This window comes from Macaca thibetana, chromosome 5, assembly GCF_024542745.1.
Source record: "Macaca thibetana thibetana isolate TM-01 chromosome 5, ASM2454274v1, whole genome shotgun sequence".
Classification (NCBI taxonomy): Eukaryota; Metazoa; Chordata; class Mammalia; order Primates; family Cercopithecidae; genus Macaca; species Macaca thibetana.
Window position 1 is genome coordinate 128,225,236 of NC_065582.1, and position 26,034 is coordinate 128,251,269.

Below are 26,034 nucleotides of genomic sequence, written 5' to 3' on the forward strand. Positions count from 1 at the left end.
GTGGGCAGATTGCTTGAGCCCAGGAGTTCAAGACCAGCCTGGGCAACATGGCAAAACCTTGTCTCTACAAAATATACAAAAATTACCCAGGTGTGGTGGTGCACACCTGTAGTCCCAGCTACTAGGGAGGCTGAGGTAGGACGATCACTTGAGTCCAAGAGGTCGAGGCTGCAGTAAGCCATGATTGCACAACTGCACTCCAGCCTGGGTGACAGAGCAAGACTCTGTCTCAAAAGAAAAAAAAAAGAGAGAGAAAAGAAAAAAAAAAAACACCCCAGTGCCTCTCCAATAGCTCTTGGATCCCACTGAGCCTTTTGGGTGGACTTATCTGCATTTTGGTTGGGTGTACCTGGAAGCAGACCTAAGATAAGCAGACGTAAGATGTTAGGACAGGTGGATGATTTGGGAAGCAGCATTGAAGGGCTGGGCGATTAAGACAGGGAACAAAGAAACACTAACGGAAAGTAGTTACCACTGTGGGCAACCCTAATTGAGGACCCATGTGGAATAAGCCTGAGAATTGGTCCTCTGAGGATTGAAACATCTATCAGCTGACTGACTCCTGCCCCATTTAGTTGAGGGTTGCCTTGGGTTATTAACTCCCTGATACTTTCTCAAGGGCTCTTGAGAAAGACTCAAGACAGAAAAGCAGAGTGTGGGACTGCTTGGAGTGGAACTTGTCAGGCTGATTGTAACCGTCCACTACAGTGAAGCTGAAATCAGACATGGTCCAAGTGTGTGACTCAGGGCTGCCTCTGTCAAGGAACATCTTTCCAGTGAAACTCCATAAACAACAGGACATCCAATGACATATAACTTCTAGTGCAATTTTATATAAAGTGGTTTTTTATTAGTGAAACATTTCATTGCATTAAGGGTAGAAATAAACACGTCAAGAACCGCATGAAGTGAACCAACTGTATGAGCTACATGAAGAGCATTCTGGTCAGTATTCTCATTAACAGGCACAAGCAATTTAGTGATAATGCCCAGAGGGCCAAGGATACGGACCACCTTTTGCAGAACTCATATCTCAAGCAATTTAAATTAAAAATTAGCCTCCCTTAAGTTAAAAACCCCAATAGGGGTTAGTCGTGTAGTGCTTGTTCCACTTGACCATTAGTGATCTTTCTAGAACATAAGGAAATAAAATCTGGTTGGAAAAGCCTGGAGCTAAAAGTGGCAAAGCCCATCTCCTGTCCTGTGCTCAACTCCTAATTTTCCCTGAGAGAAGTGAGTTAAGCTCTCTGTCTTGGTTTCTTCCTAAGTTGAGGATCATGGTACCAGAAGCTTGCATTCTGTGATCATGACAGTGCTTACAATCACAAAGCCTTTGAGGGTCTTTCTAAGATAACTGCCGCAAGAGAATAAGCATGAGAAATAATTTATCTTTAACTTAAAGCCTAATAGGTGCATTCATTCCTCTTAAGCTATAATTTTGACTGTAGTTTGTACGTCTGTCTCAGACTTTTCAGAAGGATAGTATCAAATGTGATTTTAACCAAGTAACTATTAAGAATCATGACACAGGCCAGGGGCAGTGGCTCACACCTGTAATCCCAGCACTTTGGGAGGCTGAGGCGTGTGGCTAGCAAGGTCAGGAGATCGAGACCATCCTGGCCAACATGGTGAAACCCCGTCTCCACTAAAAATACAAAATTTAGCTGGGCGTGGTGGCACGTGCCTGTAGTCCCAGCTACTTGGGAGGCTGAGGCAGAAGAATTGCTTGAACCCGGGAGGCAGAGGTTGCTGTGAGGTGAGATCACCCCACTGCACTCCAGCCTGGGTGACAGAGTGAGACTGTCTCAAAAAAAAGAATCATGACACAAGTATGGAAGTAATATGTTTTTGGTCTCCCTGCCAGTGTGTAACTCAGTCTAAATGTGTATATCATTAACTGTTATCATTTACAGTATTTAAAATATCCTCACAGATGATTCTATCCTGATAATAGGACTAAGCCAATAAGTATGCACTAGCGTGTCCATTTTATTAGTATGGATAAGTACATGCATAAATAAGACATGCCCAATTATCTAGTTAAATATTTATAAATTCTAAAAATCTAGATATTTAGCATTATTGCAGACCCAATATTTTTCTTAGTTTTTTTACATTTTGGTGAGTTGGAGTATCTAAAGTTTCTATCTTGATTCTATAGAAAAGTTGAGAGTTTAATGAATTGCCTCTTCAAGAGGGGAAACATACCACATATTGTTTTAGTGTAGAAAAAGGAAAAATTGTCAGTAAAACAATTTATTACCTCAATACAGGGATAAGAAGCTATGGAAATGGAATCTATATATTTTTTCTTCATTTGCTTACATTGAAATCTAGTTTTAAACAAAAAAAATCTTTTCGAGTGGTTCAGTTGTTAAGAAATTCTGTAAGCACTTTGTCAGCTAAATGCATAGGCTTCTTAATTCAAAATGAATGGTGAACTTTGAGAATCAAAGAAAATGCCCTTAAATATGCTTGAATTCTGAACACTGTGACATATGGTGGTTCCCAATTCCCTGCCTTTGGTTATGCTGAAACCAAGAAGTCCTTTGAAAAGTGGTGTCTCTGCTTCTGGTCCTAACAGACCTTTCTTTAAAGTACTTTGTGCAATATTTTAAACATCCATCATTCTGTCAGCAAAATGATTGTCACAGGAAGTGTAGGGCACATGTTTTTCTATTCAGTGAGTGACTGTGAGCTACAAAACACTGGAAAGAACTGAATCTGAGGAAAGAACTTGTAAAAAGAATTTCAAAATTACCAAGAAGGCTTTCCCAGAAGAAATGTCTCTTTAGTCTAATCAGACTTTCTGAAACTTATGTGTAACTTAGGCTGTAGATAAATGGATTTCCCATATTCATAATTTTACAAATAATCACTCAATATTAGATTAATTCATACAGTATCATATTTGGCAAGGGTGACTCAGGAAGAAAAATCAGTTACTCATTACATTCAGGAGCATCTTTTCACAGCACGATCATTTTGACTAAAAAAATAACAGTTAACTATCCACAAGCATCATAACTAGCATTTAATTCTACTCTACATGAAATATCTGTACTTATCCTCACCGACATTATTTATGCATTCTCTTCGTTCACAAAAGTACAAGTTAAAAATCCTTAGAAGCTTATCACTATCAACTCATGGGTACTGCCCCACCCAACCCCTTTCCTATTTGATTCTACCCAGTATTTTATTGTAGTTGGAAGACTGAGTTTTCCTGGAGGAATTATGAACTGAAGATCAACATAAAATGTAATATGTAATATTTTAGAAATCAGATGCATTTGAATGATATACTGGATGAAGCTACCATTTTACCCTGGGTCCCGAACTCTTATTTACTTCTGTTTTGCAAGTGAAATGATGGAATACAACATAAAATGGTATATACGCATTTTGAGCACAAAGTTCGGTGAATGAAGCATACTGAATAAAGTTAGACCAAGTAGCATTAACAAGTGATGCAGAGACATTTTACCCACAACAGTGGTCACAAAATTCTGGAGCTACCAGCACCCAACAACAACAAAATTACTATACATGGGTTTATTAAATACTTGCTAGACACATAAAAAAACAATTTCAGAGCCCACATGATTTTATAAAGCTTAATGGCCAGCCATGTCAGCCTGCTCTTTAACCTCTGGCCAGAATGTTCCTATCACTTGCCAGCGCCGTGTCTTTTCCCTTCTTTCAACAGGCAACAAGCCTGCGAGGAGGTGGAGGGTTTCCCCACATCATGGTCCAGGTCAGGACAGCTCACATGGTTTCTTCACCAAGCAAAGGCAATGTTTAGGTTCGAATGAGGGGTGCTCTTTCATCCGCTGTTCCCTGAAACACAGAAGAGAGAAGACAAAGAAGTTAGGTGTTCCTGTCAGAAACTTCTCCCCGGTGTGAAAAGTTTGGGTGAGGAGTGGGGGCATGGAAGGAGGAGAGACCTATAGGAAGGTGGCTCATCCCCCTTACCTTCCCTATTGGACTACTGCTTGTTCTTGAAGATTCAGGCCTAACCTTTTCAGGAGGCCTTTTCTGACCACTCTCACCCTCAATACCAGAGCAGTACCCTTCTCTGTGCTGATCTGGATTATAAAACTTAGACTCTATGGAATTTGCCTGCTTCCTGGTTTGAAACCTACTAAGGAGTAGTGTCTCAGAGATAGTAGTTCTCAATAATTGCTTGCTTGTTGAATATATGAGGAAGGTTAATTATAGGAGCAGTAATTAACATTTCCATGAGGTTTCATTTGTGCTTAAGACAATTTCAGTGACTGTACAAAGTCAGACTGGAAGATCCACACATAGAAATGGCAAAATAGTTTGCCTCACAGCTAATTCAAGCTAAAGTGACTGCCATGGGATCAGAGAAATAATGGAAGAATATGGAAGTCAGGGAAATTCAGCTAATTTTACTCAGATGGTTTCACTTATTTATTTTCTACTTCACATTTGCCTCGGACACTTAGTTGAGGAAACTGGAGGAAAAAAAGGCCTCTGTTGTAAAAAAGGAAGTTGCAGAAAATTTAAGAAGGGCTTCTACAGAAAAGGCTCATTGGAGGTATTCAGGTTCCTGGTTGGGCTGCTGGTCACTGGAGAGGCCAACCCAACTCTTTATCCTAGCCTTCCAGGAAAGTATGCCCATGTTCCAATCATTTATTATGCAGTGATACCTAAATCATAGGTATCTTCGAATACATCAGGGATTCTTTCCAAGCAGGGCCCTGCCTGCCTTGCTCTATAATCTTGGAGCTGTTTTATCATATTTAATAATACTTAATCCTTTATTGAGCTCTTACTATATGCTAACACTGGGCCAAGTCCTTTATGTCTACTATATCATCTAATCCTCATGAAAAACTCATAAGGGAGGCTTTTATTATCCCATTTTACAGATGAAGAAATTCAAGCACAGTTTCTAGGGTCGTATAGCTATTAAGTGGCAGAACTGGGATTTGAACTCAGGCAGTCTGACACCAAAGATCAGATGTGTAACTGTTATATATTCTTCCTTTTCTTTCAGGTTATTGTTTTCAAAGACGTAAAGTTAACTCCCAGAGGATATATCCAAAGAGATTCTATTCCCCAAATACTAGATGGTACATTCTATCCCTCCACTTTCTTTGACATACTTCCTTTGCTTCCCATTTGGTCCAACAGTAAAATAAGAATGAAATCACTATGCCCAGCACAAAATCCCAGAATTCATCCTAATAAGCCAGCTGACAGCCCTTCAGTGAAGTACAGTTGAATTCCTCAGGTAAAGTTATCCAATAAGGAAGAAGTTCCTTCAGCCAGTTCTCACCTCATCCATGGATCCCTGTCCTTTGCATGCAAGCCAGGTAAAAACCAAACCGAAGAACACACCCAGTGCCATGATGATGTAGGGTATGTTGGTGATAATCAAAGTAGTGTTAATCACAGACTTCAGTCGACTCGCCGTCTCTTTATCAATGAGAACACTCTGGAGAGGCAAGAAAATAGTATTCCCTTGATGACTAAACATCCAGTGTGTAACCTTTTTTTGCTATATCTTTCCTTTATTTAATACAATTTGGGAATCTCCTCCTCTTAGCAAACCAAATATACTGAAAATCCATTTATAAGTCAGAGTAATCAGAAGGGACATTTATTCATTAATATCTTGTCTTCTCCTGAAGACATCTTTTTACTCTTAAAATAGATTGGAAAAAGGAGGTAAAATGTATTCAGAAATACTGAGACAGTAACATCTTTTGTTTTATGTCAGATAATTCCAATTCATCCTTAAAAATCAGCTCAGCATCACTTCCTTCCAAAAGTTTTCTCTGGCTACCTCAGGCCTAGTCAAAGGCCTCTTCCCTAAGTTTCCATCTCACTCTCTACCTCCATCATTGTCCTTGCACTCTGCATTGTAACTGTCTATCTTACAATGACTGTGAAGACCCTGAAGGCAAGACTTAACCTCAGTCACCTCCACACTGGGTATAGCACCCAGCACACAGTAGGTGCTTGATTAATGCTGGCTGATTAAATGAATAAATAAACACTCCAAAAATGGTATGTGGAAAGTATAATTTCTTTCTTGGTTACATCTATAGTAATCAGGACCACAGCCCTCTACAGAAAGTGCTCAGCGAAGTTGTGGGCTAACCAGAATTCCAGAGACTGTTGATAGTAGGAAATGTACTAGAATAACACTTAGTGTATGCAGAGCAGAGGAATTACCACCTAGTGTAATGAGTGAGGTATCTGAAGAGCTTAATTCCATAGAAATTATGAGCAACAATTCTGGCCTAGTTTACGCTTAATTTGCATTGGAGGCCTGGCATAGTTGCACACGCCTGTAATCCCAGCACTTTGGGGAGGCCAAGGCAAGCAGACTGCTTGAGCTCAAGAGTTTGATACCAGCCTGAGCAATGTGGTGAAACCACCTCTCTACAAAAATACAAAAATTAGCCGGGGCTGGGCATGGTGGCTCATGCCTGTAATCCCAGCACTTTGGGAGGCCGAGGTGGGCAGATCACTTGAGGTCATGAGTTTCAACATGATGAAACCTCATCACTGCTAAAAATACAAAACTTAGTCAGGTGTGGTGGTGGGCACCTTAGTCCCAGCTACTTGGGAGGCTGAGGCATGAGAATCACTTGAACCCAGGAGGCAGAGGTTGCAGTGAGCTGAGATTGGGCCACTGCCCTCCAGCCTGGGTAACAGAGCTAGACTCCATCTCAGGAAAAAAAAAAAAAAAAAAAATTTAGCCAGCCATGGTGGCACACACCTGTAGTTCCAGCTACTTGGAAGGCAGAGGTGGGAGGATCACTTGAGCCCAGGCGCCGAAATTGCACCACTGCACAGGGTGTGAGACCCTGTCTCAAAAAAAAAAAAAAAAAAAAAAAAAAAAAAAGAAATTTTTTTCACTGGACCGAGTCAGGGGATTGGGTTCTAAGACAGTTTTTCCAATAACTGGCTAGAGTTTCCTCCTCGGTAAAAAGGTGGTGCGGCAACAGTCTCCAAGGTCACTTCCAGGTCTAATATTTTATTTTTCTAGAGAAGAGAATAATCAAGCTGTTCCTAGGAGGCAGCAAAAATACAAGGTTCCACTCCACACACCTGGACTTAATCTAGTCTTTCACAAAAAAGCGAAGTAGAAGTTGGGGGTGGAAGGACTTCAAATATGCCACAACTTAACAGAAACTGGCAGAAAAGGGCCCTTCTGCATATTCAAAAAGACCTACTTTCATGCCCCTGCCCACAAACAGGAACATGGATGATCCAGGAGCAATTGCAAAGAGATCCTATGAATTGGTAAATATTGCCTGAATTTTTCCTATGAAACAATAAAAACCTCATCTTAGAATTGTAATCACAAACCCTTAAGTTTGTAAATGTGAATACCAATATAATGCTAAATGAAGAAAGAAAGATATAAAATTGTATCTATCATATGATTTCAGCTATGTAATAGCAAGAACACGAAAATATCAGGAGTTGACATCTGAACGGCACCTGTCTCTGAGAGAGAGGGACTTAGCAGTAATTTACTTTTTAAATCAATTTTTAAAAAAATTTCTAAGAGTTCTATAAAGAGCACACGTTTTATAAAATGTAAAACGTTAGATTACCTTTTAAAGTTGTTATTGGAAAAAACTGTACAACACATTGAGTAAAATAAAATAGAAACAATATTATCAGGCTGACACAGATTTTGTGAATAGTGATTTTAATTTTTCTTTTTCTTGCTAATCTCTATTGATATTCTACAAACAGTAAGTATTTTTAGGAAATAGAAAAACAATAAAAAGTAGAAATTTGCCAGTCAAGAATTCGTTGAAGAAAAAAACCTGTGTTTTTTTCCTCAAGCTGGGTGGAAGCAGGAGAAACTGAGGAGATATAACTACAGTAAACGTGATATGTGATTCAGAAAAGAATTTACCACAAGTGTCTTAAACCAGCATGGTTTCAAAGGAGGAGGAGACAAAGGTCTAGCTGGCATCTATCTGAGTGTGAGCTATTTCCCTGCTTCAACAATGCCTGCCAATGGCTCATTTTCCTGTTTTTGTTTCTTACATGAGCAGCTCCCCAAAAGGGAGTTTTGCCCAAATAGTATTCTTGAGAAGGAAAATTTCTTTCCGTCATTTCTCCAAATCAGCTCTCAGACACAGGCAGATTCATGTGAACATTTAAGTGAAAATTTCAGAGGAATAACAGGTTTTAAAAATCTTTTGCCTTTTTGTCATAACTTACACATAACTACAACAGTAGACATCATAATGGATTTTTTCTGAGTCTGAAAACACCCGTGGCTCCCTCTGTCTCAGGACTTACCTCATTGAGGTACATCACTGGGAAAACCATGGTTCGAATGTCTCCCGTTTCACTACAAAGATAAAGGATGAGATTGTTTCAGAGACATCCTCATCACAATGGCACACTTTCCTGGACAGACACATTTATATGAAGATTCCAGTACACTTATTTCTTAAATTACCCAGAATTTACTGATTTCTTAGTTATCTTTGCAAACATATACACCACAAGTTAGATTCCAGTCTGTCTAGCAATTCAAGTGCTGTACGTTTATCAAAACACAAGATACTGAAGGCAGATTCCTTAAAATGATTACTATTCTCCTTAGAGTCATCAGAGAAGGCTCCAGTTGACAGAACAAAGCTGTCACTCCTCAGAGTGTTTTGTAACTAGGCCACTGAAGTACCGTCTTTGCAACAAGAGCCAACTGAGCACGTACCACATACCAGCTCTGTGCCAGGTGTTTTTGGGATATTATCTCACTCAATTCCTACAGTAGTAACATGCAGTAGGTATTACTGTCCTAGGTTTACAGATGAGAAAATTCTGACTCAGAAAGGCTACATAATTTGCCTAGGATCACTACAAGTAAGTGATGGAGCCAGAAATGTAATTCCACTTTGATTCTAAGGTTCCAGCTCTTAACTACTAAATTATACTGCCTCAGAAATACACACACAGATGACAAAATGCATTCTTGTAAACCACATCTACTTCTTAGAAAAAGCCATGACACCTGGTATTAAATCTGGCAAATTCAATGAGGTAAACAAGTCAAGTTTTATAGATAGATAATTATGCATAGTTTTGCATCCTGTTTATTTCATTCCTAAAAAATTCCCATTGAAAAATCTGAGCAGGAGATTATACTTTGGAATTCAAATTAAGTTGCAGCATGGGGAGGTAAGGCTAGACTCAAGAGATTATAACTATACAAATGAGAGTTATGGTTGGCCCCAAGTGGGACCAGTGGGAACAGAGAGAGGGGAAGAGGAAGAGACTCTGTCTCAAGTCTCTGAGTGATAGAGTTTGGATACTTCTTCCCCCAAATCTCAGGGTGAAATGTAATCCCCAGTGTTGGAGATGGGGCTTGGTGGGCAGTGGTTGGATCATGGCGGTGGATTTCTCATGAATGGTTTAGCACAATTCCCTTGGTGCTGTCCTTGTGACAGTGAGTTCTCATGAGATCTGGTATTTAAAAGTGTGTTGCACCTCCCCTCCTCTTTCTCTTGCTCCTGCTCACCCCATGTGATGTACCTTGTTCCTGCTTCATCTTCCGTCATGAGCAAAAGCTCCCTGAGGCATCCCTAGAAACTGAGCCGATGGCCAGCACCATGCTTCCTGTACAGCCTACGGAACTGTGAGCCAATTAAATCTCTTTATAAATTAACCAATCTCAGGTCTTTCCTTCCTTCCTTCCTTTCCTTCCCCCACTTCCTTCCCTCCCTCCCTCTCTCTCTCTTTCTTTTTTTTTTTTTTTTCCTGAGACAGAGTCTTGCTCCGTCACCAGACTGGAGTGCAGTGGCACTATCTCAGCTCACTGCAACCTCTGATTCCCTGGTTCAAGCGATTCTCCTGCCTCAGCCTCTCAAATAGCTCGGATTACAGGCACCCACCACCATGCTCAGCTAATTTTTGAATTTTTAGTAGAGACGGGGTTTCACCATGTTGGCCAGGATGGTCTCGATCTCCTGACCTCGTGATCCACCCACCTTGGCCTCCTAAAGTGCTGGGATTACAGGCGTGAGCCACTGCGCCCGGCCAGGTATTTCTTTATAGCAACACAAGAACAGCCTAATACACCAAGAGAGTCAAGGTGCATGAGAGAAAGGCTTAGTGGAGTGGGTAAAAGTTGACTAGACAGTAAGGCTGTGTGGCCTCTAGCAAGTTACCTAAACGCTCTGCTTCTGTTTCCTCATCTGTAAAATGGGGACAATACAAGGTTATATGTGAATCTACATGAGGTGCTAAGAATAATACCTGATCCATGGGAAGCACTCTGTAACTGTATGATTAAATACAACAAGTAAATTCCAAGACCAAGGCACCCATGAAAATGCTGATCCTGCCCCATCCCTGAAGGGCAGGGGTGAGCAGACTTAGGTGAAGTAGGCTGTAGTCCTCCTGCCATCAACCCCACCAGAAGGGCAATGGAGCAAAACTGCTGTCTCCTCCATAGAAAGAAACAAAACTTACACAAAGTCATCTAATTTTTTGACATAAATGTTGATTTGGAACCTCTTGGCTGCTTTTAGGATTATTCCAGTCAACTGCAAATCAGAGAAGTGAAAAGGAAACATTAGGATTTATTAAACTGCAAACAACTTTTTCAATAGAGCACCATTTCTGTGTAGTCCTGATAAACAAGGTGACCATTACCATGTGTTAGAGTGGAAACAAGTAAAAGTGATCCCCAGAACAGAATGAGAACCATGTATTAGGTGGCTGGTACACCAATGTGTCTCAAACATGAGTATGAATGTGGGTCCTTGGGAATCCTGTTAAAATGTAGGCTCTGATTCAGTAGACTGGCCATTTCTAACAAGCTCCCAGGATGCTGCCACTCTGAGTAGCACAGCCTCAGAAGGACTCCAACAGGAAGGAGACCCAAAAGATAGCCTGTCACGTCTGGATTTCCAGGCAGTTGTCCAGAGAGCTAAGCAGAGGGTGGTGGTCACTGCCAGAGAGTGGCATCCAAGTATAGGGCCCACCTAGCACAGCCATGGGGGACAACTGCAGCACTTGTCTTCCTTAGGGCAGCTCCATCTTTGCACTAAGGTTATAAGACTGCATTCGGCCGGGCGCAGTGGCTCACGCCTGTAATCCCAGCACTTTGGGAGGCTGAGGCGGGCGGATCACAAGGTCAGGAGATCGAGACCACGGTGAAACCCCATCTCTACTAAAAATACAAAAAATTAGCCGGGCGCGGTTGTGGGCGCCTGTAGTCCCAGCTACTCGGGAGGCTGAGGCAGGAGAATGGCGTGAACCCGGGAGGCGGAGCTTGCAGTGAGCCGAGATTGCGCCACTGCACTCCAGCCTGGGCGACAGAGCGAGACTCCGTCTCAAAAAAAAAAAAAAAAAAAAGACTGCATTCATCCCTTGGTGACAAGCACTGCTAACAGTTTGGCTGATCCAAGGGAACTGATCAGCTGATGGCTAAGAGAGAAAAGGGAGAAAACCACACACGATCTTATTCACCAGAGCATAAGATCAATGGCTTCTCAGATACAAATGCAATGTATGTAGCTAAGAGTGTGAAGTACCCATAAAATACTGTGCTAAAAGAATGTTCTTGCTTTTTTTTTATTGGTCTATAATGTTCAAATTCCAAAAATGAAGACATGGTTAGCATGGTTTTTGTTTTTCTCCTCTATGAATACAGGATTAAATGTGTATTATACACACACACACACACACACACACACACATATATGTATGTCTCCTCTATGTATATCTGATACCTTTATAATTAATAAGATAATAAACTCTCAAATAACCTGTAGAAAAAAGTTTGCCAAAAGTGCCTGAGGTTAATATACATATTCATATTTCAACCAAAATACTCCTGGCAGTGAGGAAGCAAAGGGACATCTTTAACTTTTTTGATCTGTGTCCCAAGGGGACAAATAAATATATGTTGAGGTCCAAGGCTAGCAACAGAAGATTGACCGGGTTACATGGGTCCAATCTCAGTAGTTTCCAATAACTGAGTTTTCACTGTTGCTTTTTGTTAAAGGCAGGTTTGCTCGTGTTTCTGCTATTCAATCCACACAATTCAGCCTTCTAATTATAGGGCTAGGAGACACTGCCTCCACTAGCACTAAGGTGAATTTCTCCCACTTGAATATGTATATGAAAGTAAGGATGTTTTTAAAGAAGGCTCAGGACTAAACTGGTGAACACTGTATAGACAGAATAAAACATATGCTCTTTTACCAGGAGGAAATATGTACTCACAGGATTAATGTCCACAAATGTCTCATGGTCTTCCTTATTTGGGTGCATGCCTTCTATGGCAGAAACAAACCTCTCATCTGCTTGGTAAAAGTGTGGGAAAGACATAATGATGGGTGCACCTGCGTTTGAAGGAAAACAGAAATGAATGATGCTGTTCTTAAAATCTAAGCTGAATATAAAAGTTCCTGGCCACAGCCTGGTTCCTAAAGAAAAATTTAAAAGCTACATATAAATTAACTTGGGCAGGCTAAAACACCATTCTTTACCTCCTAGTTCAGGATTTATACTTCATTTTCTGACATCTCATTTACCCCCAATTTTTTATTCCTCATTATATACTGAAGTTCAGGCTGAATTATTTATTCTTCAACATATATTTACAGAAGTTAAAGTGCTTCATATACATTATTTTAATTAATGCTCCCAACAGCCCAATGAAGTTAGAACTATTAGCCTCACTTTGCATTTGAAGAAAGTGAGGTTCACAAAAGTTACAAAATTTACCCAGGGACAGCTAGCCATCAGGTTATGAAGGCAGAATACTAAGTGAATGAGGGGTATTGTACCTCAAAGCACTAGTTTCAACTACAATTCTCTAGGAGTAAGTGGGCTTTTTATTTCTTGTTATTTCTAAAATTAAAAAAAAAAATTGTGGTGGGTTTTTTTTTCTTTTTTTTTTTTTAACCAAAGATAGGCACAATCTCAGCTCACTGCAACCTCTGCCTCCCGGGTTCAAGTGATTCTCCTGCGTCAGCCTCCCAAGTAGCTGGGACTACAGGCATGCGCCACCACACCCAGATAATTTTTTTGTATTTTTAGTAGAGACAGTGTTTCGCCATGTTGGCCAGGCTGGTCTCAAACTCCTTACCTCAAGTGATCTGCCCACCTCAGCCTTCCAAAGTGCTGAGATTACAGGCTTGAGCCACCACACCTGGCTTATATAATTTTTTAAGAGTTAGCCTGGTTGTGGTTGTGCTATACACCCAGCCTCTAACCAGATCACAAAGATTCTGGGTTTTTTTCCTTTCCTATTCATTTTAAGAACCAAATAAGTGCTTATGTTATAAATTTAATGTTTATATATATATATATATATATATATATAAAACCAAATAGGGAAACAAGGTACTAAGGAAACCTATTCTAGATCTGGCTATTGAAAAGAAGAGAGGGACCCAATAATTGCTGCCAGGGCAATATATTTTTGGAGAAAGGAGCTTATCGGCAAGTTATTTAAATTTGCTTACATATCCACCAGCCCATGGCTCAAGGAACACATCACACGTGCACATGCATTTTGCTGTTTACTGCTGAACAGTTCCAGAAAATCATGACTTCCTTCTTTGTGACCTATAATGACCTCGAAAATGTATTTTTAAAATCTGTTGATGGCTTATTAAGGACCACTGTCCTGAGTGTTTTACATACATTATTTCTAACTCTCACACAACCTCAAGAAGCTATAACCACCTCCATTTTATTAATGAGAAAACTGATGTCTGGAACCCTCCTTAATAAACTTTGGCCAATTTGCCAACAAATAGAATAGGATTCAAACCCAGATCTGCCTGACTCCAGAACACTCACTCATCCTGCTATCCAAAATGTTCCCCTGTAGAATTCAAAACACTGGAGGATGATCCTGGAGAGTTTCACCGCAGTCCCAATTTGGGAATATATAACAGAGGAAAAGGATTGTAGCAAGAAGTTTAAATGTGTAAAGTAGAATATTTCTGTTGATTCTGGCATCAGCTTCTTGAGGAAATAGAATTTAATAAAAACGGCAAGAGAAAATATATCTACATTTTTGCTTTGAGCCAGATGCACACCAGATGAGGGGGCAGGGACACTGTTTCAGGACTATTCACCAGTAAGGCAATGGGGGAGATCACAACCAGGAACATGTCCCCATGCACCCTTGGTCTTTATCTCCAGGTAAAGGGCACCATGTTCCCTCGCACAATGGTCCCCAAATACCTAGACGCCATGTTTATTGAAATCACTTGTTAAAAGTGTAGATTCTGGGGCCCTGGTATGTTCAACATGGGACCCTAGGACATACGTGTGTGTGCATGCTTGTGCACATGTGTGTATACCTATATATTATATACATACCTAGTATATTAAAATATAGCAAATATATGTATATGCAGATATATGCATATTTATATAACTATATAATTTAATACATTCATATATTAAGAAATATATTAACATATACATACATAAATATATATACACACACACGCGGCTGTTAAACCTAGTCTTCAAGATGAAGAAAATACTTTTGTCAGTTGTATATTATATATATACTATATAATACATAGACTATATATAATATATACACAATATAATATATACACTATAATACATATGTAACATATATATTTTATATATATATATGTGTGTGTATATATATATATATAAATTTTTTTTGGATACTCTGTTGCCCAGGCTGGAGTGCAATGTTGCAATCATAGCTCACTGCAGCCTTGAATTCCTGGGCTCAAGCGACCCTCCAGCCTCAGCCTCCTGAGTATCTGGGACTATAGGTGTATGCTGAGCTATGACCAGCTAATTTTTAAATTTTTTGTTCAGATGGGGTCTCCCTGTTGCCCAGCAGGTCTAAACTCCTGGCCTCAGGTGCGCCTCCTGCTTCAGCCTCCTAAAGGCTTAGGATTACAGGCATGATCCACTGTGCCTCACCAACATATTTTAATAACTCTTCAGATAATTCTGATGTCAGGCCAGGTGTGGGGGTCACTGCCCTCTCAGACAAGGATCAGGAGGTATACTGCTGACCTCAGACTTATTCCAAAATGATATCTTATTCTTTTTTGTTTTCTTTTTTAAAAGATGGAGTCTCGCTATGTTGCCCAGGCTAGAATCAAACCGGACTCAAGCAACTCATCCATCATAGCCTCCTGAGTAGCTGAGTCTACAGGCACACACCACCATGCCAGGCCTGAAAGGAGATTTTAAAACGCGTTAATACGGGAGCAAAAGTGAGCACATTACTTTATTCAGGAGAAAGGGACTACAGAGAGAGCTCTCCAGAGAAACTTTAGAGAGGAATTATAGCCAAAGAGGGAATCACAGGGCAAATATGAGAAGACCCTGAGTTCCGCCAGAGATCTGCTCAGAGGGAGGAGTCGCATCCAAATCGTGTTACCTCTCTGAGCCCGTTTCCCCACTTATAAAAACAGGCCACTGAATATCTACCATCTGTAAGGTCGTTGTGAATAATTCTGCAACTTGTGGCTATTAAAACTACTCTTCAAGATGAAGAGAATAGTTTTGTCAGTTGTGCCACTGATAATTCTGCCTCATTCACGGAAAGGAACAGAGTAGCTCTGACCTTAAGAAACACTGGGACATTTGTGTCAGGGTTTAAAACTAACTCTGCTTCAAAATCACTGAGAATCTTTGCCATGATATGCCCTTTCTTAAAACCAAGTTGTCCACTTTTTCTTTTAGCATCTGTTTTTGGCCGGGAGGTGCGGAATCACTCTATTGCTCAGGCTGGCATGCAGTAGCACAATCATAGCACACTGCAACCTCAAACTCCTGGGCTCAAGCAATCTCTCTGCCTCAGCCTCCTGAGCAGCTGTGACTACAGGTGTGTGCCGCCACACCCAGCTAATTTTTTATTTTTTATTTTTTTGTAGAGACAGGGGTCTTGCTATGTTGCCCAGGCTGATCTTGAACCCCTGGACTCAAGCAATCCTCCCACCTCAGCCTCTCAAAGCGTTGGGAACACAGGCATGAGCCACTGTGCCCAGACTCAGCATTGTTTTGAACATTCAAATCAGTTAATGTTTTGCATGTAGTTAATACATGCAAATATGTAAAGCACTTAGGACAGCGACTGGCATACATCAGGTGCTTAGTAAACATGAGCTATTATTACTGTTAAGACTTCTAAACCACTGTCCAGAAAAAAAACACGACATGGCATTCTAGAAATAAAAAGCATCACAGAAAAGCCAATAATTTTTTTTTTACCATTCAATAGCCATGTTATGAAACATTATTCTTGAAAGAAACTGATCTTTCTATTGGGCTGACAACATATTCTTTTCTGTTTGTTTTGTTTTTTAGAGATAGGGGTCTCACTATGTTGTCCAGGATGGACTTGAGAACTCCTGGGCTCAAGTGATCATCCCACCTCAGCATCCTTAGTAGCTGGTAGTGTAGGTGTGCGCCACTATGCCCAGCTACATATTCTTTGTTGAACTCCAATCCTTCTGCATTCTTGACACCCCTATCATACCCCCTCTCTTGAGTTCTTACCATTCTTGCAGATGCTGACATTCAGAACTCCTGAGCCCAGGCAGTTTCCCTCAGGTATACAGAAGCCAGCATTGTCTGACGTATTAGCTAATATTTCTGCAGGAACTTTATAGCGAAAGGCAGGCAGTCCCTGTACACTCTCATAGTCACTGAAAGTAATATACACTGACCTGTTAGGATGTAAGAATAAAAAGTGAATGTGGACTCTGGTCATTGTAATCTGCCCCAAATTCACAAGTTAGCAACAGTTCTCAGGTACAACGTGGCCAGAAGCTCATAGGGTAAGTAGAAAAGAATGTTTGGAAGGCATTCTGTCAGCTCAACGTGTAATAAAGCAGAAGATGAATTGTAGTGAAAGGTGTTTAAGTGGTAGCAATGGAGGTATTATCCAAACAAGAAAAAACAATATGTGGTAGAAAATTAAGATGATAACATTTAGAATGGAGACTCACATAAAAAATAAGAGGCCTCTAGACCTGCATGGACACATGCCAGTGCGGACGGGTCACCAGCAAAGCCAGGAAAACCAGGGCATGGCAGAGCCAAAGCTAAGGTAGAACAGGCAGCGATGGCTGTGGCCTTGTAGGGGCACTTGAAAAGTGTTACACTGGGCAGATATTTTATTAGAATATACACTTTGATATTCATTCCTTCCCCCCACCAAAAAAAAAAAAAAAAAAATCAGATTCCATGTTTTGCCCCAGTCATTTATTTAAATGGAGTTCAACGTAATTCTGCCTTTCATTCTTACTGATTTCAAACATGGTCCCGTGTAATATGACCACTGCTTACACTGCATAGTGCCTCACAGACCACTTCGATGTACAGTCACCAGTGAGCCTCAGGCCCTCCTGTGAAGGCTGGCCGGAATAGCCTTCTGGGCCTCACTTTTCATCTCTGAACCAGAGCTGTTGATACATCTCTCGCAAGGTTATGAATAACATAGGTGGTTTCACTGCACGAACCACCCCCACAGCATTTTTTAATGAAATATTTTAGGCACCAGAAAGAGAAAAAATATTCTAACAAATACCTTTGTATCCGCCACTTAGACAAATAAAAATTGTATTATGGATATAACCAAACCTATCTACATAATGCTCTTGATTCCATTCCGTCTCTGTCTCCCCTGAGGACACCACTCTCCTGAAATATGGACAATAGTATCCTCTATTTGGCTTCCATGTAGAGACAACCTATTGACTGGAAGTAGGCCAGGTCAATTTAAGCTTGACAGAGCATATCATAGTAACTAACAGCCAACACTTAATATTGGTTACTGTGTGACAAGCCCTGGGCTAAGTATTTTACTAATACTAACTCATTTGTCCTCATAACTTCTAACATAGTTAACAATTTCTATCTTTGTTTTACAAATGAGGAAAGTGAGGTACAGAGTGGTTAAGTAATTTGCCCAAGGTCACACAGCTATAAGTGGTACAGCTAAGATTCAAACCAACAGTCAGGAGTCTGTGCTGTGAACCAGTACACTATACTGTCTCGATGTGCCATCAGCATGTATCACTGATTAAGCATAAATATCCATGCATAATAAGTGTGTCTGCATATATTCCTCATGCTTTTAGTGGTCTTGCAGTGAAAGACCTTATTTTTAAAAAAGAACTTATCTTTAAAGCTTTTACCTGCAAAAATCAGATGGGAAGACATAAAGGACCTCATCTTTGGTTATTAGTGGGTGAAAAGAATCTCCATCTGTTCCATTAATCATATTGCACTTGTCTGTTATCCACCAGTCAAGTGACCTATAATTGATAAGCGCAAGAAAGAGTAAAGATGATCACATTTGAGTTTAGATTCTCTTAAACAGACAGGACTTTGCAAGATTTAACTGGAGCTATCTACACACAGTGTCTTCTCCATACACAGACACAACAGTGTTAATTAGATCAAGGGGGAGAAAAAGTAGGTCCCTGGCCCCAAATCAGTTTTCATAGAGGCAATGGCCAAATAGCCCAAAACATGTGGTGGTCTGAAAAGTATTTGTGCTGTAGCTACTACACATCACTCAATGACTACTAAGCAAGAGTGGGAAGTTTCACTGGCCTGTAATTCATGCCTGGCCATGATAAATCTACAAATCATGAATATTTACTCTGTAAGATGTTTTACCACCACCTTGATTTGTAGAATAATAATTACAAGACTGTTTACATGTTTTTATATTTTTCATCCAAAAAAGGCTTAAACACATTTTTTAAACAATGTAGAAGTAGATATGTAGTTTAAATGAAAACTGAAAAAATAACTCCACTGATAAATCATTAGACTTACGTTTTCCCATTCCATTCCACAATCTTTGTAAAGTTAAGGTAATTGTCTTCTCCAGTTAGAAAAACATAGTCTCCATCATTAGTCCCATTTTTCTGAAAATACGTGAATACGATCATTTAAAGTAACTGCGATAATTTGATGACAACTTGGCTAGCCTATGGTGCTCAGTTGTTTGGTCAAACACTAGCCCAGATGGTGCGGTGAAGGTATTTTGTAGGTGTGATTAGTATCTACAATCAGTTAACTTTAAGCGAAGTTACCCTCAATGAGTGGCGGGGCCCCATCCAATCTGTTCAAAGCCTTACAAGCAAAAACAGAGGTTTCCTAGAGGAGGAATTCTCCCCAAGACTGCAAGAGTGAAATTCTGCCTGGATTTCCAGGTTCCAGCCCGCCCTACAGATTTCAAACTCAAGACCACATCATCAACTTTTACCTGAGTTTCCAGCTGCTGGCATGCCCTATGGATTTCAGACTTACCAGCTCCCATAATCACATAAGCCAATTCCATAATATAAATTTCTTTCTCTCCCTCTTTCTCATCTCCATATACACACCCTCTTGATTCAGTTTCTCTGGCAACCCTAACTAATACAGTAACTAAAAAATTTAATCTTCATGAAACTGTCCTACTAGGGCCTAACTGCTACACAAGACTGAACCAGGACCAGAAAATAGTGACTATTTTGCTAAATACTATATTAACCATATTATTATTTTATGGTTTTAAAAAGTAGGAGCTCAATTTTAAAATGGGCAAAGGATTTGAAGAGACATTTCCCAAAAGAAAATATAATAATGGCCAAAAAGCACATAAAAACATGTTCAGCATCATTAGTTATTAGGGAATTGCAAATCAAAACCACAATGAGATACCACTTCACACCCACTAGGATGGCAATTAAAAAAAAAAAATAGTAAGCGTTGGTGAGGATGTGGAGAAATTGGAACCTTTATACATTGCTAGCAGGAATATAAAAATGTTGCCATCACTGCAGAAAAGAGTTTGTCGGTTCCTAAAAAAATTAAACAGAATTCACAGGACTCCAAAATTCCACACCTATGTATATAACTCAAGAGAATTCCACTTCAAGGTATATACCCAATGTTCATACAAAAGCCTGTATGAATATTCATAGCAGCACTTCTAATAATAGCCAAGAAGGAACACAACCCAAATGTCCATCAACTGATAAATGGATAAGCAAAATGTGGTATATCGACACAACGGAATACACCTCAGTTATAAAAAGGAATGGAACACTCATACATGCTAGAACATGGATGAACCCTGACAACATTATACTACATTTAAAAAGGAGACACAGAAGGGCATATATTATATGATTCCATTTATATGAGATGTCCAGAATATGCAAATTCACAGAGCCAGAAAGTAGACAGTGGTTGACAAGGCCTGCGAGAGTAAGACGGGAATAGGAGTAACTGCAAAGAGAGTATGCAGTGTCTTTTTTGGGATAATGAAAATGTTCTGGAATTAGCAGTAGTGGTTGCACAACCTTGTGATTATACTAAGGACTACTGAATTATACATTTTAAAATGGTAAATTTTATAGTAAGTGAATTATTTCTCAATAATAACAAATTTAAACGCCTAAGTCCAGGACCAGGACCAATTATACCAGAATAGCTACACTGGAAGAAGGTGGTATTAATATAGTCCTATTTTCAATTAAGGTTTCTTCAATTGCATATTCTCTCCAAGTTATACTTCTTAAGGGCACATACAGACACTATATATTCCTAAAATTCTTTATCTGGGCATGTAGCTATGATTTCTCAGAAACAGCACAGGTAGTAGCTCCTCTATAATAATAGGAGTGAACAATTGTTGAGTATAATATTCCTGGCTCTGGTCTAAAATTTTTGCACGAATCATCTCATGAAATCCTCACAACCACATAAGATAGTGTAGCTATCAGTCTGGTGAATTCAATGATGTAAAAACAAAAAAGCAAGTTATATAATGCAAATTATCTGAGAAACGGTGAGATATTAGCAACAAGATCTATCTGGCTGATGGACTGCAGCCACTGGGACCAAAAGGGCCTCAAGGGAACCTTTGCATAATATCTCTCAGTAGGAGGCTCTCTTGAAATTATTTCCAGAAGGAAGGTTCAGTCAGGGCTTGACAAGAAATCTGTGCTTCCTCTGGTCCTGTGAAGCTGTGTTCCTCTGAGACAGGACCCTCTAGGGAACTCCTGTCTGGTCTGCTTCTCCAGAATGATGCATTCAGAGTTGGTGAGGCCCTACTTTTAGGACTCCTGTCTCTCACACAGATAATTTTTTAAAACTTGCTCACAATTCTGTTTTAACAATTTCTAAGTTTAGTATAACCCTGAAGGCCCAGGGACACAATTATTGCTGTTTGCCATAAAAACTGGAATGCTACAGGATTACATGAAGAGGCAGAGCCAGAAAACAGCTTCAAATTTAAAGCTGAGGAGACTCATCACAATCCCAGAGCACACCCCTAATCTAATACTCTTCCTTCTTGGGGTTACTTTATCTTTTAACAACTTCCCAACTATCCACTGCACTCAAGGGGTTTCTTTTTTTTTGACTGAGTCTTGCTCTGTCACCCAGGCTGGAGTGCAGTGGTGTGATTTCAGCTCACTGCAACCTCTGCAACTCACCTGCCTCAGTCTCCTGAGTAGGTGAGATTACAGGTGTACATCACCACACCTGGCTAATTTTTGTATTTTTAGTAGAGATAGAGTTTTGCCATGTTGGCCAGGCTGATCTCAAAGTCTTAATCCTCAAAAGATCCACCCACCTTGGTCTCCCCAAGTCCTGGGATTACAGGCATTAGCCACCGCAGCTGGCCTCAAGTTTTTTTTATTTCCAAAAAACACTCCATTTTTCACATACTCTACAAGATATCTTAACTTCTTGTTAAGTTAAGGCAATTTCTAGAAGAAATTGAAAGTTAATCTGGCTTGGGGTGCCCCTACCCGCTGTCAGCTAAAAAAAGAGGTTCTGAAAAGAAAAATCGACTTACCTCATAGAATAGGCCAAAATAGGGAGAGATGTCAGGCCTGAAAACATGGATAAGGGACAAGATTTCATCTTTGTAGCCCCAGAGCAATTCATCAACTGTGTGAGTCACAAAGAGCTTCTGCTGATAGGCTTTCAACATGGCCTCGATGATCTCCCTGAGGAAGTGGACCTGGGACCACTCTATGACAGTCTGCGGAGCAGAGGTATATTAAGACAGCAGCATCCCCTCCAAAGCACCCCCACCCACTCTCTCCTACTACCCCTCAGCAAAGTGGGTTGGAAATATAAATGTAAAGGTTGAGATTAAATAGCTGAAAAATCAGATAGTCAGCTCCATTCTGGCTGCATATGGAAGACAAAGCCTCTTCTCTGTCCTTTCTCAGTACTACATTTTGTAAGTGTAATATTTACAAAGAGACCATTTGCAGGCTCTGAGTTATCCAGACACCACAAAAGGGGAAAAGCTCTTGTAAACATGTCGGCATCTTTGGCCACAAGGTGGCGCTACCTTCCTCCTGAGCAGGGCCAGAGGCTCATTATAAACCTGACCTACACCCCTGGGACTAGGCGGCAGGGACCTAATACTGTCTAGGTCCTGGGTCCATCATCAGTGTCCAGCTGCATATGGAGCCGTCACCTAGGGGTTAGGGTGGGAGAGTCGGAAGGGGTTGGTGTAGGTGAATTAGAATGTTTACTGGGCCAGGAACAGTGATTCACGCCTGGAGTCCCTGGCCGACACGGGAGGATCCCTGGAGCCCAGGAGGTAGAAGCTTCAGTGAGCTGTGATGGAGCCACTGCACTCCAGCCTGGGTGACACAGCAAGACCCTGTCTCAAAAAAACTAATAATAAATAAATTAATTAAATTTTAAAACAGAACGTCTCATGGGTCTCAGTATAGAATAGATGTAGAATAGGTGTCATTATTAGGTGGAATTACCATTATAAACAGAGCCCATTGAAATCACAGTAGGTTGTACTCAGCCCAGTCTATTGATTTCTGGTGTCAATTTATGAATTTTGAGAATATAAAATCCAACATAAAAATCTGAAGTAAGAAATGGTATACAAATTTCACTGATAGAATTTCTGAATGAAAACAAGGGGCAAATAAACATTTTTAAAATTATGAGCTACCAAAAAATTCCAGGGGCATATTTGCACAATTGCTAATCCTGAACACACAGGAAGAAACTGAAAACAAATCCTAAAATCTGAATTTTGTCATCATTTGAAAAGACCTTATTTGATAGATCTTAGAAAAAAGTCCAAGATGCACTTTAAAGAAAAGAAGAAAAAAAATATTTTTCTTTTTATATATGTATATTTCAACATAACTTAATGGCTCCTAAATGTAAAATCATAAACAGCATTAACTTAGCTTTTTCCTTTCTTCCAAAATCCAAATTAATGGTATTAAAATGCCTACTTACCAATACAGGAATATTTAACGTTCTAATTAAGTCAATTTTAGGGTCTCCAACAGATTGGTCTCGTTCAAAAACATATGCCTTGTTGCTGACAGCAGATATTGTTGTTCCATTATCTCCAAATTGAACATTTGCTTTGTTTCTGAGTTCCCTAAAAGAAAGAAAGAAGGGTTTTATTTGAAAATAGGCACCACTTTAATAAGCAAGACTTTTCCTTTCTTTTGGCATCAAAGTTATATTTTTAATATAACATCCCCAATATAACACTATATAGAGACTGCAGCTACTAAGCCTTAAAAAGCTGGAGACTGAAGCTATAATGTGGGAAGGAAACAAGGCCTAGGATAGAGTCTTCTCAAAAACTTTGTTTTCATTCTTTTCTTCCCTGATGAGGGAGGTGCAACAGTCAAGGGTCACCTTGACCAGGGAATCAAAGTCAGTGAACTCTCTCCTGGGTTATGGTTTGGTCCTGAAGTATTTTCAAAATTTTCAGTTTGGTTCATAGATTTAGTTTGAATTTTAATTTGTTTACCAATGTCTTTTTGTTTCTAAATTGAATTAAATTGAAATTTTATTTTAAAAAATAATGCCCAAAGCTTAGTAAATTACAGGAATTCACTCCTGTTTCTTTTTTTGAGATAGGGTCTCACTCTGTTGCCCAGGCTGGAGTGCAGTGGCATGACTATAGCTCACTGCAGCCTCAGCCTCCTGGGTTCAAACAATCCTCCCACCTCAGCCTCCCAAGTAGCTAGAAGTATAGGAGCATGCCACCACACCCAGCTAATTTTTTTGTAGAGATGAGGTCTTACTATATTGCCCAGGCTGGTCTTGAACTCCTGGACTCAAGTGATCCTCCTGCCTCGACCTCCCAAAATGCTAGGATTACGGGCATGAGCCAGCACACTCGGTCTCTGTTTCTGATATACAGCACAGTTTGGTTCAAGTTAGTGCCCCCAAATGAAGCATTAGAAAGTTCTTAGAAAGTGCCTGATGCCAGGGCTGGGCCTAGAGTCAGTGTGATGTAAGATGTGCCAAAACAAGTAGTAATCAAGATAAGTATTTTAATGCACTATTTATTAAAACCAAAATTTATGCCAAAAATTTATGATGAACAAAATTTTAAATAAAAACAGGATCTGATCTTTTGTTCATCAAATGCCTCACACTAGCCCTAGCCCTGCCTGGTGTTCGATAAATAGTAGGTGTTCGATAAATTCCAGTGACTTTAGTTTCTTTCCCTTTGTTTAACTTTTCTTCTTCCTAAACCAGCTAGGGTTATTATGTCTGACATGGTAGCCACTAATCACATGTGACCACTGAGCACTTAAACTGTGGCTAACTGGAATTGAGATTTGCTGTAAGTGTAAAATACACACAGAATTTCAAAAACTGTGCCAACCTTTTTTTTTGTTGATTACATATTGAAATGATGCCATTTCAGTAATAATGGGTAAAATTAAAATATATTATTAAAATTAATTTTACCTGTTTCCTTCTACTTTTTAAAAAATGCAGCTACTAGAAAATCTTGAAATCTTAAATTACACACGTGGATCATGTAATATTTCTATTGGGCAGAGCTAATTTAAGAGCACAGGTTAGGAAGGCATTGGCCAGCTGGGCTACCCACACCTCCTCTGAGGCCTTTCCCAACCACAGTAGCACAGGGATTTTTCTCACCCACCTGTAGATGTCTGTACATGTCTTTAGCATTCAATTATAAACTTCTGAGTGACATCATTTAGATTGTGAAAGAATTATCATGTAGCCTCAGACTGCAAGCAAGCTGAAGGCTGAAACTTGTATGTAAAAATGCTCCTCGGTGATGATGGAGTTATGTCCCAATAAACCCATCATAAGTTGAAAAGATCCTAAGTTGAAAGTTTGTTTTTGATTCAATAACTTAGTATTTTTCCAATTTACGATGGGTTTATCTGGATGTAACTCTATCATCATTGGAGGGGCATACCGAGTACATTATCACTTTCACACCATTGCGAAGTCAAAAAATCATTTAAGTTGAACCATCGTAAGTCAAGGACTGTCTGTATATTATATCTCTTTATACCTCTTAAATCCCTTCTAGATTTTAAAATAAAAACAGATGAGAAAATAAACAAAAGCTTTCATATGATGCATAAAAATAAATGAGTCTTTGTATCTTCTCCAGTAGAAAAAAACAAACCATTTTTTTCTGTGCTCTCATACTGTAACAATTTACACAGAAGATTTCTGAGACTTCTGGTCATCATGAAGTGTGTGGCGTTTTCTCCCCACCAATAATTCTGCAGTGTCCTCCAATTCAATTCAATTCTGATACTTTCTACTTGGACATAGCATCAGACTCTACAGGTTGAGACTGCCTTCCACTTCCTATGCCAATCAAAAGCCCCAGGCTGTTTTACCTGTGCTGCCAAACCAATGGCTATAAATTGGGATTCCCATCCCCCCATGCTTGGGCTCAATTAATTTGCTAGAGCAGCCCAGAATACTCAGGGAAACACTTACATTTTATTATAAAGGATATTACAAAGTACACAGATGAAGAGATGCACTGGGCAAGGTATAGGGGAAGGAGCTCAGAACTTCCATGCCCTCTGCAGGCTCGCTACTCTCCAGGAACCTCCCATGTTCGGCTCTCTGGAAACTCTCCAAATTCAGTCCTTTTGTTTTTTTTATGGAAGCTACATTACATAGGCATGATTGATTAAATCACTGGTCATTTGTGATCAACCCAACTTTCAGCCCCTCTCCCCT

General features: G+C 39.9%; 1 protein-coding gene across 1 annotated transcript in view; it reads right to left on the reverse strand.

Moving 5' to 3' along the window:
• Positions 1 to 828: 828 nt before the first annotated feature.
• The window catches only part of SCARB2 (scavenger receptor class B member 2), a 57,012-nt gene continuing 31,806 nt past the window's right edge, over positions 829 to 26,034 (reverse strand). The window contains exons 3-12 of the mRNA XM_050790859.1: positions 23,281 to 23,428; positions 21,851 to 22,039; positions 18,832 to 18,923; positions 18,183 to 18,302; positions 16,540 to 16,709; positions 12,247 to 12,365; positions 10,486 to 10,559; positions 8,308 to 8,359; positions 5,309 to 5,467; positions 829 to 3,840 (exon numbers count right to left, since the gene is read on the reverse strand). Of these exons, the coding sequence (XP_050646816.1) occupies positions 3,802 to 3,840; positions 5,309 to 5,467; positions 8,308 to 8,359; positions 10,486 to 10,559; positions 12,247 to 12,365; positions 16,540 to 16,709; positions 18,183 to 18,302; positions 18,832 to 18,923; positions 21,851 to 22,039; positions 23,281 to 23,428 (1,162 nt within the window). The 3' untranslated portion in view covers positions 829 to 3,801. The remainder of the gene's footprint in view (positions 3,841 to 5,308; positions 5,468 to 8,307; positions 8,360 to 10,485; positions 10,560 to 12,246; positions 12,366 to 16,539; positions 16,710 to 18,182; positions 18,303 to 18,831; positions 18,924 to 21,850; positions 22,040 to 23,280; positions 23,429 to 26,034) is intronic.